Raw genomic sequence first — 20,498 nt, forward strand, 5'->3', positions numbered from 1 at the left:
CCCTGAGATTAGGGGATTGAGCAAAAAGCCGGCGTGCCGAACTGCCGTTTTTATATAATGGCTTTAGCAAACATCCTCTAGGACCCAGTGGAAATGCTCGCTGAGGCAAACTTGGGGATTAATGGCCAATCATTGAGCGTGGTGTGGGAAGAGCTCCCAGGGAGAAGCCTCTGAGAGCCCGTCTGGAACAGGGCAGCGGGAGATCCCGCCGCTGTCGCGCAGTGCTGGTGTTTGGTTGCTCCGATGCTTGGAGCTGGGGGCTGCTGTGCTGCGGGGGGATCCGGCCGTGCAGCGTGTCCAGCCGGGCCCAGCAGGATGCCTCACTTTGCAAAACTGCTTCTGTTAATCTTCTGCTTGGTGCTGCTGGTGGAAAGCAGGAAGCACAGGAGGAGGAGGTGGACGAGCCAGCTGGAGCTGCAGAAGGCTGGGTAAGGGTGACAAGAACGTGCGTGTTCCTTAAAGCCTGCCCTGTCTGTGTGTTTGTGCATGCTGTGAGAACACCTTCATGTGTGACATTGTACAAATAGTCTCTGTGACTGCCTTCATTTCTAGCTGTATGCAGACAAGGTCAGTGAGGCGAGGTTCGCAGCCAGCTTAGCAACTTCTGCACGCTCTGTGGCTAAGCTGTCCATAGGTGTGCATGTGAACAGCCGAGCTGCAGGGAGATGTCAGAGACCCTGCAATAAGCCACGGTGTCCAAACCTGTGCATTCTGCCAGTGTCAGGCAGCAGAGGCATTTCAGCAGTGGGCTGTGTGCCATCTGCTCTTGTGCCCCTGCTGCTTTGTTCCCTCAGCATGCGGTGGTGGTGCTGACAAACAACCAGAGGAGTTGGCTTGCATGCGTGGCATTGATAACACGTAGTTACCCGCGATGGTGAAACCAGAGATGTGTTTTGAAGAGTGCTTTAAATGTTTTTAAAATACTTCTATGTCAAAGGGGTTAAAGGTCTTAGTCAACTTTATTAGATTTGCTGTTAGTGAGATTTGAGCAGAGGTTTACATTAGAAAAGATAATCTTCCAAACCTGCTGCACAGCCCGAGGGATGTTATCCTTTTTGTAGTTATGTCATCCAGGGGCAATTATATCTGACAAGACTGGTCATAGTTCTGAGGGCTCAAGGACAAAGTGGGGTTAATCCGTCTTATTAAATGGCTTCTGTTGGGTTGTAAAGCCTGATCTTTTGGTTCTCTCTGTTATGTTTTGGTATGGTACATTAGTTGTCATCTTGGAGGATGCGTGCTTTAGCGAGACGTTATGCGGTACAGTTGAAAGCAGAGCATCATCCCTGATGTGCTCATAGTTGTAAACCTCTTCCTGAACAGTGTGGTGTTCTGTAGCGGCATGTCGTGTTGAACATATGGAGGCATCAAATGTGAATGACATCTTAAAGACAGAGAATTCTGCAGCTCTTTTGTATCGATATCAAGAAGCTTGGTCGGGTTGTGCCTATGCAGAACTCCTCTTTGTTACATGAAGGCTTTGCAGAGGTTCATACCAGGGGTGTCTGAGCTGCTCCAGGCTCTGGGACAGTGATGAGTGCTCGTGGAGATGAATGTGTGCCTTCATGGGGAAGGTACACGCTATAGCAAGGCTAGGGCTGTGAAGCCTGCAGCCCAATTAAGAACCTCCAAGGCAAAATGGAGGATCCTAAGCAGCTGATGGTAAGGTACATTGGGAGTGTGGACCGTGGAATAGCGTGTAATCCTAAGGGTACGGTAACAGTGACAATGTGTGAGTTTATCCATTGTTTTCCAGGGTCTGATTTATTTTTTATTAATCTAAAAATCTGGAAAGGAAAATCGCTTCCCTTTTTTTTCCTTTTTGAGGATACCACCCAAAATAGAGGACCTTGAGCTTGCCAGGAAATTCGCTGCTGTACTTAAATCTAAGTGGTCTGAGTTAATTGATATTGCACAGCATCACAAAGGGAATCATAGAATAGTTTAGGATAAAAGGTCCTTGAAGGTATCTAGTTCCAACCCCTTGCTATAGGCAGGGCTGCCCTCCACCAGCTCAGGCTGCCCAGGGCCCCATCCAACCTGGCCTTGAGCACCTCCAGGGATGGGGCACCACAACTTCTCTGGGCAACCTGTGCCAGTGCCTCACTGCCCTCTGAATGAAAGATTTCTTCCTAGAAGCTAACTTAAACCTACCATCTTTTAGTTTAAAGAGGAGGGGGATTGTAGTTTTCCAATTGCACCACAGGTTCCAGTTTCTCCTGTTTATTTCCCATGTTGTGTGCATTGATGTAGAGGCACTTCAGCTGGGCTTTTTGCCACATTACCTTCCTAGAGGAGCCCTCCCCAAAACCTCTGGGACAAGTCTGAGGTTTTCCCCCACTGCTTCTTAAAGCAGCAGCATTCTCTGACTCTCTTTTGTCCATCATCAACTCCTCCCCCCATCAAGAAACAACCTACAAGATCATCTAGTCGAACTGTCGTCCCTTTACCATAAATGATGGAGATTTCCTTACAGCAACTTAATGGGATACCTGTCCCCCTCTCTTTTAAAGCCTTCACAAAGGCAGTTTCATTAAACACATCCCACTTGAGTAAACTGTAAGCAATTCTGCAAAGGCACACGCATTGGGATCCCATGTGCTGCTGATAGTGAGAGGCCTCCTACTCCCAGCCAGTGGGCAGCATAGATTACTGCAGGAGAGGTCAGAGGCACCGCCGTAATGGGTGATCTTTCCAATTTCAGTGATTCGATGCTTTTAACTCTCTGTTCTTCATTTATCCACTTCTGCCATTTTAGTGACTTCCTGCCCTTCTGTCTGGGCCTTGTTTTCACCCTTCTCCTTCTGTTCTCTTATAGTCTCTAACCTTCAAAAAAGAAGTGTGTTATTTTATACCTCCTCCCATGACAGGTTTTCAGAGGAGTGAAGGACTGCAGATCTTGCTGACTTTATGTAAGAACTGTGGAGGGAAATTGATGAATTTGTCCTTGTTTAAAGCCATAAGACAAAGCCCTCTGCCATCCCTGGTTGTGTTTAAGAGCTGTTTGGATGAGGTACTCAGGGATATGACTTAGTGTAGGGTTTTTAGAGTTATGGTTCTGGTTAGGCTGCAGTTGGACTTGATGATCTTCAAGGTCTTTTCCAACCTGGGTCATTCTATGATTCTATGATTCACACCACTCTATGGGTCACACCACCTTGGAATAAGTTGTATGGCCACCATCCAAAAGGCAGCTTTCTCATGGTAACGCCCTTGTGTCTGGCCAAGGCACAACAAGGTGATGCATGGGGCTGAACTGGCTTTTGTTTGTTGCCTGCTTGGGGCCATTGCCTGCACTGAGGTGTGCCTCCTTGCTGCTCTGTGTCCTGGCTCCTTGCGAGGTGCCATACCCCAGCCCTGCGGCTGGGAGCTGGGCTGGAGCTCAACCCATGAGCACTGTGAGAGGCACTGGGCCTGCAATGCTGTGATGCTTTCTTCCCTCATGGCAGAGCTTCACCTCCTGCCAAGGGTCTGAGCAGGGATTCTGACAGCAGACAGCTGGAAATAGCTATTGTTGTCTTTTGCAGCCACATCTACAAGAAGAACCACGATGTGACCAAAACTCGGAAGGGAAAGACAGAACAGCTTCTCAGGGTCGATGACCATGACTTCACCATGCGGCCAGCTTTTGGAGGTGAGGACCAAGTGGCTCTGGTAACTTCATACTCATATTGTGTTGCTGTGGATTTTTTAATGGTTTTCCATTCCACCAGTGTGAGCAGAAAGGATGGAGTGGTTTCAGCATAAAGCTTCCACATAGCTCCTCTTCACTCCTCCCTCTGCTCATGCCAGATCCCTCTGCTGGAGTTCCCCAGAGCATGGACTGAGCTTCCCAGTGCATGTATATCTCTACGTACCAGACATGCCTTCACCTGATACAAGCTCAGAGGGTTCCCTTTTTACCCTTGTAGATCCCTTCCCAAGGTGTTAAAAGACAGAAATGCGGAGTGCTTCTCTGGCTGCTTCTGAAGCAGTAACTATGTCTTGGCTTGGATTGTCAGGCCCTGGAACAGGCTGCCCATGGTAGTGGAGAACTACTTGGAACAGAGTATTGCCAAAATTGCTCTGAAGTCGCACATAATACGGAATAAAACATGACTACAATTTAGCCAAGTCTCCAGCCTTGGAAAACATGACCCACACACAAAGAGATATCTTGGGGGCTGCAGGTTCTTGCACAAACAGAGTGATGCAGAGTGCTTTTAGTGACGGATAATGTATTTGATGGAGAAATATAATGGAAAGAAAACAAAAGCCTGGTAAGATTTGGCTATCCTTGTGTTTTCTTCTGAAAGGTCACCAGGGAGTCACTGTGATTTGCTATGCACTATGAGTTCTTTTAAGATTTTTTTGCAGGAGTAATGCCAGGCAAATTGATGCAGTCTGACCTGCATGTGATTATAAAGGCTTTTGTACTGCAGAAGCAGAGCAGAAGGGCCTATGGGACACACATGACTTCAATTGGTCACTGCCAGCAGACACTTTCTGCTCTCCAAAAGTAGCTCAGGGACCATCGCCCAATGGAGAGTGCAGCCCTATGGCATTGCACTGTGGCATGTTCCAAGTGGGAAAAGCAACACATCTCTCTGAAAAGCAAATCAAATAAATAATACTGTAAGGAAACTGTGATGTTAGACTTTAAAATTCTTTAAAAATCCAATACTAAGAATGTGATGTTCCCAGGCTTGGTGGAATAACAGTTGTTAACCTTCAGAGTTGGTGGTGGCCAGCACACAGCTTCATCACTGAGCTCTAAAAAGGGGACAGGATCTGTAGCTGGGGAAAGAGCAGATAAACTTTAGAAGAAGGTGAAAAGCTTTTCTAGTAAGTATCTTTTGTGAAGAGCAAGTGAGCAGGCGGTTGTTGTGTAAGCCATGTTGCTAACAGCCCAGTGAGCGCGGCTGTCTTGCCTGCTCTCAGCCCATTAGTGAGCCCCTGGGCGCAGTGGTAATGACAAAGATTTTTGCTTTGCTGCTGTTCGGAGTAGCCTCCGTAGCCTAAAATAGACTGAGTTTGGTGTGACCCTTGTGGAGTTATCTCCATGTCAGTGACCTTGTTCCGACGAGCAGATGTTCAGGTATTAGTTACAAATATTAATATTTAAAGATTATGTAAATGTTTATTTTGCTGCCTGCCTTAAATGTCCATTTTAAGCATTTCAGCTATGACATGTCGTATTTTGCAGGGAGCCTGTGAATAAGCAGCTTTAGTTGATACTTAAAATAGCTGTATCTTTTCTGCCTCGGAACAGCCTCATGCTGTACTTTTATCATATTCCTTCATAGCCTAATAGCCTCCATCAGCTGTCCCTGCTGCCCTTTGCGGGCAGTATTTCTGTCAGGATGGGTGAATGAAGCTTTGTGTCGCTGTCTGGAATAAGACTCGCTCATCCCTTGGTGACATACTGTCAGCAAAACGTGAGGGCTTTGTGGCCGTGTGGCAGCTGCTGAGCATATAAAGGACCCAGAGATGCATATGCACATATGTGTTACATATACATGTTTGTATATACGTTCACACATAGAAACACTGAAGATTGTTTTACAGCTTGTGGAAATAGGACTTATTTGCAAGACTCTGGGCATACGCAAACTATATTGCAGATAATTTGGTCTTGGAGACTAAGTCTGCCTGAGCCCTTCAAGGGCAGGGGAGGGGGCAGAGAGACTGTCTTAGAGAAAATAATGAGCCTTTGAAAACACCGCCAAAGAGAAAAACCAGGAGCTCTCGCAAAGCTTTAGTCTCAGAGTGGGAGTGGAAAACTGACTTCAAGCATTTTCGCAGCAGCAAGTTTTCCTGTATCTTCAAACCTGCTGCAGTGTTAAAAATAAACATCATGTTTGAAGCCTCCACCTCCTGCTGCTGTGTGGGCAGCTGACCAGCTCGGTGCGGTTTCCTTGCTGCACTGGGTTATGACAGGCTTTGGTGTTAGGTACTTTCTGATGTTGTTTCTGAACTGAATATGTGGAAGCTTCGGTGCTCCCCCGAGAGAGAGGTTAACCCTAAACTGGATGTCCCACACAACCTGGGACACAATTTGGTGTTCAAAAGGGAATTTTCACAAGGTGAAGCCACCAAGTCTTCTCAGTGCCAGAAACCACCCCACAAGAAAGCTTGTGTCCGAGCTTCTGGTTGATCTGTTATTGTCTGACCACTGAATCTACATTCAGTGTAAAAATTCAGTAAAATTAGCCTTCTGTAAAGGCCTTCTGTCCTGGATATTTTCTATAGGCAGCACCTCATTTGAATGTTTAATGGCTTCTGCTGAAAAGGAGGTCACAAAACTCAGCACTCTACTGCAGAGGGAAAAGAGGGGACACTTCAATTGCTGATCCAGTTGTGAGCTTAGCAAAGAAAAACAATCTGTAAAGCCACAAGCACTTTGACAGATGGGTCCCTCAGTGTCTTTGCTGGGGGTCCATTTAACCTCCCATCACACATTCCTCATCCTCTGTTCACCCCAGTGAAGGCATTTTGGCTATTTACTCATTGCTGGTGACATTTGATAGGGAATTTGGGGAAGCATGTGGGGCCCCAGTGGTTGAACACTTCAGTTTGCAGAGAGACGGGATTGGAAGTCTAGCGGATCCCGACTGGCTCTGAGGATTAGCGAGACCAAAAATCTCTTGGCATCTTTCTGTGTCTGATCAACAGCTGTTGAATGCAGCGATATGCTCTGTAGCCAGGCTGTGACCCTTAAGGGAAACCCAGATTTGTTTATGAGGTTTAAGGAGGGCACTTCTGTCCAGAGCTTCTGTTCATCTTCAAGCATCATGTGCAGCTCTGATGTTGTTCACACCAAGTGCATCTGCAAAACAGCATCTAGGTAGGAGTTTTGGAAGGGTGACGGGCTATGTGAATATGCAGAATGCTTGCTCTCAGATAGCACAGTGTTTACTTGGCTTTAGAAACCTCGTGTGCGCAATTTGTAATATTGGCATACAAGTCATTGTAAAATAGTGGTGCCTCACATTGCAGAAGCTTCCAGATGGGTTGCCTGGTCTCTCCTTGCAATGAGGTAATGCCTGTTTATCTGGGATCCGAGCTGAGCGTTTGGTGCAGGAGCATGAAATAAGAGAAGTGTCTTTTCTGAACACTGGTGTGGTATTTTATCTCTGTGAGCATAGGGAAGGAATGAAGAGGAGGGCAAATACAAACTTGGCCATGTTCTCCTGTTGTTATTTGTTTTTTAATCTGTGATTAGTGCTCAGTCAAGCATGGAAATTGCAGCAATATACAGACTTTGGATGGCTGGCGATTTCCTGAATGGAGGCTAAATTAAGCACTCACACACAGAGGGCATCTCTTGCCATCTGGGAACTGGGGGTACAGCCCCTCGGCACTGGGGAGACCCAGTGGTAAGTACCTGACTGAGGGATGACCTCCTTGGTGAGCCAACAGGATGGTGCTGCAAGGCTGTTCTGGCAGAGGCTGCCTCTTCTCTGTCAGCGTTGTGTCTGCCATGGTGTGGCTGCTTGGTGGTGGCAGCCAGTGGGCACCACTGCAATTCCAACTACTGTGTGTAACAGCAAATGGTAAGTTATTGGTGCTTTCTAGAGCAAGAGACAGGCTAGTCATAGCCTTGTGGCTGCTCCAGCATGGGCTGCCTTGGGTTCTGGAGCTTCACTGAGCCAAATGGAGACAAGCAGTGTTGTGTGAGAGTCCATGCTCCAGTTTAACACATGGAGCTCAATGTCACAGCAAGTTTTGGAGGGTTTTTGTTTGCTTGTTTGTGTTTTATTTATTTATTTATGGAGGTTTTGGAAGCAAAACAAGTTCAAGAAATGATCAACCATAGGAACACAAAATATGCTGATCCTTCTGAGATTTAAATATAAGCCTTTGTGCTAGTGTACAGATTGAACTCTCATGAGACGGGGACTTCAATGGTTTTAATAGCCTGTAATCATCCTTCTGCTGCGTCATCTGATGTGACCACATTGCTGGATTTTGCTACAAATCAGATCTAAACTCCATCATGCTGTGCTTTTTGGAGGGAGGAAGAGACCAACGCCAAGGAGCAAAGCAAACAGACAAGCACCTTACTCCTGAGTGCTGAAGATTTCTGTTACATATCAGAAAAATGGTTGCACTAAAGAGCTACTGGCTAACTAAAGGCAACAGGGGCATTTACAAGTACTGAATCATTGCCTATTCTCTTCTTGACCACAGTGTATGTCTTCACTAGTTATCTGAGCAAAGAAAGGTTAATTGCTTATCTACATGGCACCACCTATCAGCTGCCTCCTGCTCTTTCTGCAGTGATTACCCTGCACATCAAAGAAGCTGTTATCACCACAGATACGCTGCTTCTTGCTACAAAAAGTCTGTCATGTTTTAAAAAACAGCCTTTTTCTTTTTAATTGAAAGAGACAAGAGTAACAAGCCAACTCCTTAATAACAGCACTATATGAGCTAATAGGCTTGTTAAATCTTATCATCCCTCATAACTACTCAACTGAAGAGAACAAAACTATCGACACAATATTTTCACTTAATGAAGTTGCTGTTGTTTCTGGTCACACCAGGAGTGTTTGTGAGGTGACAAAATGGCCGTGGGTTGGTCCTTGCCCGCTGGATGCTGACTGCATGTTGGGAAGCTGCAAGGGGTCTAAGCATTTTCTTCTCCTAGGATGGGCAAAGAACAGAACAGAAAAAGGGTTCTTGACAAGGGAATCAAGGCAATCATGTCTGCAGAACAACTGCTTTGGTCTGTCAGTCTGTTCCAGTGAGGCTGCAAGGTTGGGGGCATGCTCCAGGTGCCTGTGTTAGTGCAAGACCTACCATCCCACTGCTCCAAGCTGAGAGCTGAAGCCAACACTGGATCCACAAGGCTGCTCCTCAGCAATTCCTGCTGACCAGCCTTGGTGTGCTTGGTGTGCATGTCTCTGCATGCACTTAACTCCTCAGCACAGTGGAGAGATGGGATACCAGGAGATATCTCCAGATGTATGCAGAATCTTTGTTAACCCTCCTCACTCCTCTAACTGAGAAGCAAAGTAAGCAGATAACAATAGCACCCTCCAGGCACAGTGCAGAACCATTTTGGAACAAATAGCAGCACGTTTTTTATTCACAATTTATCTCCTCAAGTTCAGATGCAGAAAAGAAGAAAAGGGAGAAAAGTTGTCCACATTGGAAAATGAAAGAAGCAGTCGGAAGATACGCTACAGGGAACTTGAGAGGGTCTTGGCTATTAATGAGCATCAATCTGCAGAGAAACTTGAATAAATGAGTCTTCTAGTAACAGGACTTTGCATGTATTATAGCATGCTTTCTCTTAATATATTCTTAGTGAATTCTCTGGCTGCTAATTTTAACACTGCTTTGAAAAGCTATTAACGTCATCAGTGAGTCATACGAATGAATATGGTGCTGGGCTCTTGAGAGATTAATGTAGCTGTCTTGATGAGAAATGAGAAACCCACAAGGAAGACCACATTGCTTCCAGCTTCTTCATTTCAGTCTCTGGTTCTCAGGGCTAAATTCCCTCTTATAAAGATGTAAAATGTATAATGAGATGGCTCAGCTTCTAAAAACTTATGCAAATGCTTCATCATAGCTCGCCAAAGTGTCAAAACTGCAGGGCATGTAATGCAGAAGAGAAGGCGATGCTTCACAGGGGGGTCTCACATGATTATGAGCTGACTTTTCTCTCTGCCCTCTATACTTCAAGAATCGTGGACAGGAAAGAATACCACAAGCTCAGAAGTGTATTGCAGGCTACCTCATGATGCTAATCAATGGCAAGTGATATAAAATGGTAGTTATTTGCGTATCTAAATCTCATTCTTTTACAGGCCCTGCAATTCCTGTCGGGGTGGATGTACAGGTTGAAAGCTTGGACAGTATTTCTGAGGTTGACATGGTATGTAATCCTCTTGATCCTCTTTCATGGCTGGGCTCAGCTGTTCTTAACGATAGAAAGTCCCTTTCTCCTGAAAACACTGGTTTTCAGGTTGTTAGCGGGGTGAAAGTACTGGCAGTAACTGGCAAGTTCATAGAGACTTGACAAAACCAGATGAATGTCAAAGGCTGATCTCTGTATCTTCAGATGAGAACTACAAAAGACAAAGAGAACTTAACTGGTGCTATGAAGGATCTATCAGAGCAAAAAAATGAAAACAGCTGTATGGAATGTTTGAAGGTATGTGATGAAGGTCACATTTGTTTTTGGCTATAGGTAATGGAATTAAGAGTGGAAAGAGAAGTGGGAAGGGGAATGTAGAGAAGAAGAGGAAGCTTCTTGATTGCTTCCTTCTTCTGCCTTCTTGTTCTTGGGCACCATCCATGGTGGTATACAAGCAAAACTTGAAGGCTTACTGGAATAGATTTATGTTGACTGCATTTTACATATTTTACATTACATATTCATCACAAGAATGGGGCTTGCCTGCCTGGAAGAGAGGGTTTGGGAGATGCACACAATGGACTGTGTAGGAAGCATCTGTAAGCACGTGAAAGGGCTGTAACGAGGAGCTTTGGAGCTCTAATAGATCAAGGTGATGTCACAGTAGTGAGAACTAATTAGTACAAGTAAATATTTCTTCAGAGCATCTGATTTCAACAAAAGTCTTGCCTATCAGAAAGCTGTGAAGTCCCCTCTCTTCCCCTTTGCAATAGATAGATCTGCACTCCCAGCTTCCCACCACAGAACAAGTACTTTACCCCAGCAGTTGCTAATGGTAGGAAGACAGTCTGTCAGATCAACCTAAGTTAGGTTTGTTTTTCCCGCAGTCTGTCCCAGTAGGGTAAGTGGTGTTTGTGGAAATCTGCCAGCCCTTGAAAATGTGTCCCAGTTTGGGTGCTGGAGGCTTCTCTGACATATTCCTGAAAAACCCGAAGGCAATATGAGCTTGTTGCCAGAAGAGCCCTTTGAAATGGAAAGTCAGGTTAATCGATGGCTTGGCGTCAGCAGAACAGGAGGAGGAGGTGGGAGCAATTTTAAAGAGCAATTGCTGAGTGGTTAGGAAGGGATCTGAGCCTCGGTTGTTGATTGCTCAGTCTTGGCAGCTTCAGTTGCTGTAACCAGCTTATTAAGAGGGAATATAAAGAAAACAGTGTGTTTGATTTCTCAGCATGAAGGAGTAGATGCAGTTCTAAAAGCAGCTGCTGCCTGGTTGGGATCAACAGATATTTTCCTTTGTGTGAGCGAAGCTCCTGCCCCCTCAATGAGATTAAAAGAGAGGTTTATTTATATGCTTCTGTGATAGGAAAAACAGTTCTCCACTTGGGTGCTGTTTGCCACAATGTAGTTCTTTTAGAGATAAAGTACTTGTGTTTAGCTGACCATTTATCTTATTTTGAAAGGTTTTCCTCTCTATCATGATATTGATGCCGTAGTCCTTCAAGATAATTTTGCCAGGACTGAATAATGCTTTCTGCAGGGCAGTGCTTCTCTTGGCACATGTTTATATCACCTTTAAGACTGTGTGCTATTGGGTACTGTAATACACTGATTGTGGATTTATGTTTTGGTTTTGTCTGAAATGATTTTGTTGGGAATATCTATTTAGAACAAGCATTGGTCCAGAAAAGGAATAAAAGTCTAGAAGCGGTGTATTTCATCTACCTAGTGAGAGTGAGTTTTCTTTCTGGTGCTTGGAGATATGAAAAGCAGCACCAATAGTCCTTTCTCTGCTTATCTTCTTTTTTCATGAAGGATTTCACCATGACTCTGTACTTGAGGCACTACTGGAAGGATGAGCGTCTCTCGTTTCCCAGCACCACCAACAACAGCATGACCTTTGATGGCAGGCTGGTGAAGAAGATCTGGGTCCCAGATGTCTTTTTTGTGCACTCCAAAAGGTCCTTCATTCATGACACCACCACGGACAACATCATGCTAAGAGTGTTCCCTGATGGTCATGTCCTCTACAGCATGAGGTAAAGACCATACACCCCAGGTCTTCACCATCCATTTTGCCCTGGTGTGGCTTTGGTGACCTCCAGGACTACTGTTGCCAACACTGCTACTCCTTCAGCTAATGAAGAGCTCTGTGTCTATCAGCCCCAGTACCAGATGCTTCACAGGAAGCTGAGAGAAACCATGTTGTGGGCAATAACAGGATAATCTCCTCCAGGGAAGCATTTCCCTAAGTCTTTGTGGTCAAAGGAGGGCTTAGTCAAGCAGGGATGTTCGTCCCGGGGTCAGTGTGTGATTAAACTGGAAGCTGCTGATATACCAGATGGTGACCTCTATAATTATCCTATTTTGCTTCCTGTTTGTCTGGAAATACTTCTTCCTTTTTTTGATTGGAGTTTGCATGTTGATACAAAGTAAGTTTACTGAAGCTGAAACAGCAGTATTAAAGACACTTAGGAGTCCCTGATTCTTTAGCAGAGGAATCTTGAGACACATCCCAGCTGACTGTACTTCCTTCAGATGAATGCAAAAGGAGAGGCAGGGAAAAATACAGTGCCATAGGAGAAAAACTCAAGATCCCAGGCAGAGGGACATTGCCCCAGGATGGGAAACTTGCAGTCGATTACAGTGACTTTCAAATCTTCCATAGCACAAGGAGTTATTTTCTAGGACCTGGATCTTATTCATTTAATTTAGGGCAAAATAATGCCTAAAATCTAGAAGATGTGTTTCCCTCTCCCTCACTCCCCCCAAAAAAGAAAGTTTGATTCAGGAGGCGATTTCTCTTCAAAGAATAAGCATAATGTGCAATATTTTCCCAAGTAAGGCAATATCCAAACAAACCAGGGGGCTCTGAAGTTCTCTGGTTCCACATTCCAACTGTAATTATAATGAATTAATTTGAAAACCCTTGACAAATCATTAAAACCACAAAGGAATTTGTGTGGGGAAAAAAAAAAAAGACTCACTGTACAGTTACTTAATTTTGCCTTATCTTACTGAGCTATAAAATCCCACCTCGTTCAAGCACCTCAGAACCTGTCCTCCGTTCTGAACCCATTTAGTGCATATTACCTCAAATAAGCTCAAGATGCTGTCCACTTTATTAGAACTACATGAGGATAAAAGTACCATATAGAATGAGAGACAAGAGGGTTGAACAAAATGAAGAGATGTTTGATGTAAACTTGGATCAGTGCTGACAGGAGAGCAGCAGAAGTAGGAGGGCAGAGGTCTTTTTGACTGATGTTTTAGTACAGCTGAGTATCAGTCGCGTTGCTCTTGACCTGCAGTTGTCATGCAGTGATGCCAGCACTCCACTTGTTAGCAATATTCAACAACCAAAATGAAGAATGAGTGGGTTTAATAACAATGATGGCCCTATTCAGTTCTTTTCATTATTTACCCTCATACAGAGCATTTCAAAGTTTTCTGAGCCATCAAAAGGGTGATGTGAATTTGTAACTTCACAAGAGAGAAGAGCGTGAACAACCAGAGCTAAGAAAGAGTTAAATTGATAATTAATTAATAAATTCCAACAAAATAATGAGAATCTGCATGATATTTGGGGTTGGCAGAGCTTAAGACTCTCAGAACAAGAAGTGATTGCCCGAGCATGAGTATCCAGTGCTCCTGGATACACTCTGGGGTGTCTGGGATATCTATGTGAGGTTGGCAAAAGGCAGAGGGGCATTTCATTCCCTGTTGGGATCTTGTGCTTTCAAGGCCACCTGAACACTGCACTCTAATTATAAAGAATATCTTACTGATGAGTTGAGTTTCTGTGCTGTCCCTGACTAACAAACTGTTAACGACCACAGCTCATCTTAAAATTTAGGTGACCCTGAGAGAAGAAAATAGCACGTTATAATGAGCTGGAGTAACATAATGTGTTTAGATGCTCCACACAACTATGGGAAGTCAACAATATACTTTCTGGAGCAAGAAGCTTCTTTAAGTTCAGTTCATGTGACCTGCAACAAGGCTTATCATGTTCCTTAGGATTAGGTGGTTGGTGGTGTGACCATGGAAGAAACTCAGCAAAGGGAAAATGAGAAAACCTTAATCAAATTGGACAAAATGAGACCCTAATATGTAAATGATGAAGCATTTTCTGTTGTTGTTGTTACCTTGTAGAGAAATAGTTGGATATAAATCACAGAGGAAGTGTCTGTATTGACAGTATGCACTGCAGTGTAAGAAATAGCACTTCAGTTCCTAGATACATACTGAAATTACAGCTACCATGGGAGCGCAAGAACTGCTAAGCATTTTCTTGCAGATTTTTGATGTCTTTAATGATGCCAAATTGTTTATATGTGTTAACGTTCTCCCTTCATTACTCCTCATAGAAAACAACCTTTCTCATTTTTGACTTCCAGGATCACAGTGACAGCAATGTGCAACATGGACTTCAGCCGCTTCCCCCTGGATTCTCAGACGTGTTCTCTGGAGCTGGAAAGCTGTATGTAGTATCTGTGTTTCTAGTTAGGCATGCTCCAAAGCTGCTGTGCTCACAAACACTGGACTGTTTTAAAGCCTTAAACAATTTCACCAAAGCTACAGAGAGTTTTTCTATTAACTTATTGGATTGTATACCTGGACCTTACACTGCAGTACAGGGGAGTTTGCAAGGAAAAACTCTTGTATGAGTTTTGGTGAATGGCACTTTCAGAAAATAATCATGAATAACAACAAAAGCAGCACCCAAGCCCCCATCAACAAGGGTGTTCATCATATACTGGATCTCAGCAGCTTGCCAATGAGAAATTTAGGGGAGAAGTTGTATTCTGTTTGTTGTTTCTGATTGGGAAGGGATGCTTTCAGATACCACAGTAAAAAGCTGAGTATAATGATCATTGATATGTCTGTATTTTGACACCAATATAGTGAATGCAAGATAATCATTATCCTGCACGCACTGTGGCTTGTGTTCAACTTCTTTGAAGGGAGTTATTCTGTGGAGAAGGTGATTTGAACTGTATGATTTTCATGGCTGTCCTATTTCCGATTAGGATGCCCTGTTTAGTTATTGCCACAGCATATCATACATTAAGATCTTTCTCATTCACTGCTATCAGCAAACTTTGGTGGCTATTGCATGCTAAAGGTGCCTTTCTGGTTGTTAATTTTCTCTGAACCCATAAACCATTTTGTCTCCATCTAAACGAAATCCACACTACACTGTGTTTCTTCTTTCCCGAAGATGCTTACACTGATGAAGATCTGATGCTGTATTGGAAAAATGGGAATGAATCTCTGAAAACGGATGAGAAAATTTCTTTGTCTCAATTCTTAATACAAAAATTCCACACTACATCAAGACTGGCTTTCTACAGTAGTACAGGTATTGGTGTTTTCTGATTTAAGACTACTGCTGAAGCTAATGCTATGCTGAGTTATGAATCCTCCCATGCTTGTTTTGAAAAATCAGTTTCTTTTTCCTCTGCCCTTCAGAAACAAAAGATTTTGCCTCTCTGTGGCTACCATTCATTCTGATCTCACTGATTCTGCCTTCCCTTCTTTCTCAAAGGTTGGTACAATCGTCTCTACATAAGCTTCACTTTACGCCGACACATCTTCTTCTTCCTGCTCCAGACCTACTTCCCTGCCACTCTGATGGTCATGTTGTCCTGGGTGTCTTTCTGGATCGATCGCAGGGCAGTTCCTGCCAGAGTCTCTTTGGGTGAGAGCAACTGCAATGAGCCACAGCTGTGTGAAATTCTTCAAATATGAACATTTTGGCAGGAAAAGGAACTGTTCGCTTTGATGGTCAAAGTTTCTGGGGAAACAACTGTCTTTTATCTGTTTATTAATGTAATGCAAAACCTGCAGTTTGCTTGAAGTCCTTCATTGCAAAGCAGTCTTCCTGATCTATAGTTAACTTGGGGCAGAGTTGTGGTTTCAGAAAGGAAGGTTGGCAGAGGGGAAAGTTTTCATTGTTTGTAAGCCAGTGAATCAAGATTTATCCTCACTGTCCAAGCCTGCAGCACTGAGACTTGTGTTCCCATTAGTGAGAGGTTCCCATTAGTGAGTTGTGTTTTAAAGTTTAGGCACCTGAACTGAGATAAAGACTTGTGTTGCAACTTTCGTCCAGAGCAGGATCCTGGCAAGCCATGTGTTTTCTCATCCAAGGGTGCCTTGCTTTAATGGTCCAGGCATTCTGGAGTGGGGAGGAACAGGAAGGAGAGAAGGAGCTGTTTGAAATCCTGTGTGCACCACTCTGCATTTTTGGATGTCTAAAGACATAAAAAGCTTCTCCTGTGTCAGAGCTGGTGGAAATGTTTTCATCTGAGCATAAAAAGAGCTGATTTGTTTATCACTCCATGCAAAGATTAGAAAAAGTAGAAAAATCTCTGAATGTTGATATGTAAGGCTTCCAATGCTAAAAGCATAAAACAGTATTTTAGCCCCATACCTTGACTTGCTTGGAAAGCTGTGCACTGCAGCAAACCTGTGAGAGGAGGCAGCCAAGAATCTACTCCATCAAAATAAATGTGTTGACTGGATATTTAACAAAAAGAACCTCCTGAAAAAATGAGCAATAGTAGCTGTGTCTGTAGCAGTCACTACTTTAAAAAGGCTGAATAAGCTATGAGTGCTTTTAGGCTCTGTCTTCTCTATTGCAGTGGCTTTGACAACTTGCAAATATTTTTGTCTCCACAATTATCAAAACCAGATATACTATTTCTCATGATTTTATGTCTATCTAAATATATGAACACATACACACGAACACCCCTGTACACATACATATTGCATATACAATTATAAGTACATGTGCATGCATAAACACCTACATACACTAACATCTCTCTATATAGTATATAGTATAAGGGTCATTTTCAAAATGATTTGATTCCTATCACTCCTCAGAACACAGACTTTCTAGTGCACAGAACAGTTCTGCACCATAATAGAGATGCTTAACACCAAATACTTCACATTTAATTTCTGATAGAGCATTTTGTAGAGCAAAGTTTTATTTATCTAGAGACCAAAGGCTCTTTGGACTGCATCAACTACAACCATTCAATTCTTCTGTTTCTTTCCAGGAATCACCACCGTGCTGACCATGTCTACCATCATCACTGGGGTGAACGCCTCCATGCCCCGCGTTTCCTACATCAAAGCAGTGGACATTTACCTGTGGGTCAGTTTTGTGTTCGTCTTCCTCTCGGTGCTGGAATATGCAGCAGTGAATTACCTGACCACAGTGCAAGAGAGAAAGGAGAGGAAACTCCGGGAAAAGGCATGATAGCCATTCATTCCTTTTTTTTTCTGATATTTGTGTTGGATTCAATTAGTGGTCAGGTAATTAATGTCAATGGTTAGCCAAGGTTATGCCTGTAATTTTTGATGTTTCCATGCTAATGCCTAAACCATACATAGAAATTATTTTTTGGTGCTAGTTGGCCTGGACAGAATTGAGGCCGAAAACCTTTCTGACACTTCAGTAACACTGTCAGTAAAGTTCTCATGCCCAGGGACACTCTCTGGCAATATCTAATTTATTAATGTCAACACAGACTGAAATTACATGGAGTATTTCTGCATGTCCATTGGTGATTTAAGACAGAGTGAAGGTGAGCTTCTAATACGTTAGGCTCCCACATCCGTAAGGATGACCATTAGCACATTAAGCCAAAAGAACTGCGACTTGACCTGGGTGCTAAAAGTACATCTGCACATTTTCTTTCTCTGTTGGGTCTTGCAGTGATAAACTTACTGCCTCGACCTGCTGTCACTTCCACCTTCCAGCTCCCACATGTGTTGCCAGGAAGTACCTGATGTGACTTTTCTTTTTGAGAGCGAGAGGAGGAAGACATAAGGGTTATAATTTATCCTGGGAGAGAGATAAAGCTAAGTTTCTCTTCATACAAAAAACCAAAAAAACCCTCAAATTCCCAGTACATCTGCTTCATAATAACATGTTTTAAAACCCAGCCATTCAACTGTACCCATGGACTGCTCAGATAAGTTCCTGAAGTGATGGGTCTAATGAGTGGAACAAACAGGCTACAAACTTGTCATGTTTTTTTTTCTTCACGCCATCTGCTGTCAAAGCATTTGGTTAAGACTAGAGCACAGAAAACAGCTTACACACTGTTTTTCAAGCTTTCAATGAACAGCGCGAGCTGTTGGCTAAATAATTTGAAGAGCAAGCCTCGAGTGTGGAGTTTTTCAGTAGCATCCTGAACACAATGTGTTTCCAAGTATATATACTTACTTTAGCTGAACCTTGTCCTTATAAAAACTCCTTGGGTAATGCAAATGTCAAAACTGCCTGAAGAAGGAACAGAGGGCAAAATGTTACTGGGTGAGGAAAGCAAACAAACAAACAAACCAGAAACATATTTACACAGGAAATACTGCGTATATCTGTGAAACCATAGCTTGGCCCCTCTTCCCATAGTGTGTACTGAATAGGACACAGATACAGAACACTGTATCTTGTCCTTGGGTGATGATAAGCACAATGAATGCATAGCAAGGAATCTCAAGACAGTGAAGTTAAACAGCGAAGCTAAGACCTTTTGCTTAATTTTTCTCTCTGCAAAATTAGTTTCTCTAATCTTTTCTGAAGCTTCTTGCCAAGTAGTGTAGCTAAATCACATCTCTTCCTTTTGGAACACAAAGAAACAGAGTGATTTTTGCGTTATGACACTAAACTTTACTGTTTAAGAGCTGTCTGTTACAAGAAGGTTACCACTTCTATCCTTAATGTGTTCTTCTAACTGTATTTCTTGCTTATGTTCCTAGTTTCCTTGCACATGTGGGATGCCTCATTCAAAAACTATGATGTTGGATGGAAACTACAGTGAATCAGATGCCAACAGCCTGGCAGGTTACCCGAGAAGCCAGATGGTCCCAGAAGAAGAAAAACAAGAAAAGATGGCTGTGCACTTAGCCATGAGCAACGCTTCTAATGCTTCTAATTCATCAAGGAAGAGAGGCCTGAAAGGCCACATGGGCTTGCGCATCATCCAGAACACTCATGCAATCGATAAATACTCCAGATTAATATTTCCAGGCACTTACATATTTTTTAATTTGATATATTGGTCTGTTTTTAGCTAGGTGTGCTGGCACAGCACTGACTGAAGCAGAAGCCAGTTACAAAACTTTCTTTGTTAGCACTTCTTAAAGTCCACTTTGGGCTCAAATGCATAAAACTGATAATTTCACTAGAAAACTGATCATTTCACTGCTGCTTTGGAGGATGAAGAGGAGGACACTTCCAACCACAAGCAGCTCCTTGTACAGGCATCATGGAGGAGCTTATTCTGCTTGTTTCTCTCTACCCCACACTCCAGCTCTCATTGGCTTTGAGGTACATGATGTTTCTCATACTTGAAAATCTGTGCTCTCTGCCCAAAAGGTGCTGTACGTGTGTTTGGGGTTTACGACACTGGAGGCAAAATGGACTACTACAGACACAGACTGTCCTGGGGGATTAGACGTATGCAACTTAGCATCTCATGAAAGGGTCTGCATTATATTTCTTTTCATTGGCTTATGAACAAGACATTCCTTTAGAGTCCAAGTTGCATTCTTGCTGGACAGGGCCTACATTACTACCAGAAGGAACACTGGCTGCCTAAAGTGCTGGCAGTATGTTTGAGTGGGTCATCTTTTTATTTTAAAATGTGAAGTAATGAGTGATGACAAAGCAGAGCAAAGAAGCCCACAAGCTCACAGAAGTTGTCTCCCAGGGTGCATGAGTAATTAGAACTGGGAATTTTAGGGTTTAAATGTGCTTCCATATAACATGAGTGCAACATGTGATATGCAGTTCCTGCCTTCTCTAAAATGAGTTGTGAAACTTGCGTGTGTCATGCACATTCACCACATGGGAATGAGCAGCATCTCTGAGACTCTCGAGAAAAGCAGAAAACTGTCAAGGGCAGTGCTGGTAGAGTTCAAAGATCTCCCTCATCCCTGTGAGGAAAGTGCAGCTCATAGAGAAACTGTCTATTCCAACACGCTTCTCCAAATCAACACACTGCCCTTTTGTTTAGAGTTTTTGGACTGAGGGGGAGAGATGCCTGCCAGAATGTCCTTCTGCAGAAATATAGGCATGCCAGAGGCTGAAGTGGCCAAAAATAATACTGCGGGCTTCAATGAACCCTCTCTGGCCTCTGGCTCCAAGGTCACTGTAAACCCTTTGAAGCAGCTGGAGAGCACTATAACAAGCCTTGGTACTTGGCTTTTCATTTTTCATCCTGTTACATCAGCTGAAAAAGCTGAGAACAAAACCCAAATCTTTTTACATGAGAGCAACTAGGCAGTGTTGGCCAGGTTTGCATACCTTTTGTTTCTGAAAAACATCATGGCTTTCTGGCTGTGGAGCAGAGTATTGTGGTCAAAGTGTTTGCTGTCAAGATGAAATGCAGCAGAATGGACAGAGACTGAAGCATAAAGACCCAGGGCTGAAGCTTGACACCAATTCAGTGATAAGATTGAATTATACATGTGACTGGGGCTGGGACATGAAAATTCAACTAAATTATATTAATGTAGGGGGAAAGAAACCAAACAAGCAATACTAGTAAAACTGTAACTATTTGCTGGTGTGAATTCTATTTGTTTATTTTTAGTTAACACAGCAGTAAATCTTGCATCTGAAACC

The 20,498-nt window shown here is 43.4% G+C and overlaps 1 protein-coding gene across 2 annotated transcripts; it reads left to right on the forward strand.

Moving 5' to 3' along the window:
* Positions 1-107: 107 nt before the first annotated feature.
* GABRR2 (gamma-aminobutyric acid type A receptor subunit rho2) lies at positions 108-20,435 on the forward strand. Of its 2 annotated transcripts, XM_015858914.2 has the most exons (9): positions 108-428; positions 3,528-3,634; positions 9,801-9,868; positions 11,663-11,886; positions 14,248-14,330; positions 15,072-15,212; positions 15,399-15,551; positions 16,921-17,117; positions 18,629-20,435. In XM_015858914.2, exons 1-9 carry the CDS (start codon positions 244-246, stop codon positions 18,944-18,946), a joined length of 1,476 nt encoding a protein of 491 aa, XP_015714400.2. In that variant the 5' UTR covers positions 108-243; the 3' UTR covers positions 18,947-20,435. The 2 variants fall into 2 exon arrangements, with proteins under 2 accessions (XP_015714400.2, XP_085399816.1); XM_085543690.1 differs by lacking the exons at positions 108-428; positions 3,528-3,634; positions 9,801-9,868 and adding an exon at positions 9,909-10,147 and having other exon boundaries at positions 18,629-19,090.
* Positions 20,436-20,498: the final 63 nt, after the last annotated feature.

This window comes from Coturnix japonica, chromosome 3, assembly GCF_054131305.1.
Source record: "Coturnix japonica strain WE chromosome 3, WE-NBRP24, whole genome shotgun sequence".
Taxonomy (NCBI): Eukaryota; Metazoa; Chordata; class Aves; order Galliformes; family Phasianidae; genus Coturnix; species Coturnix japonica.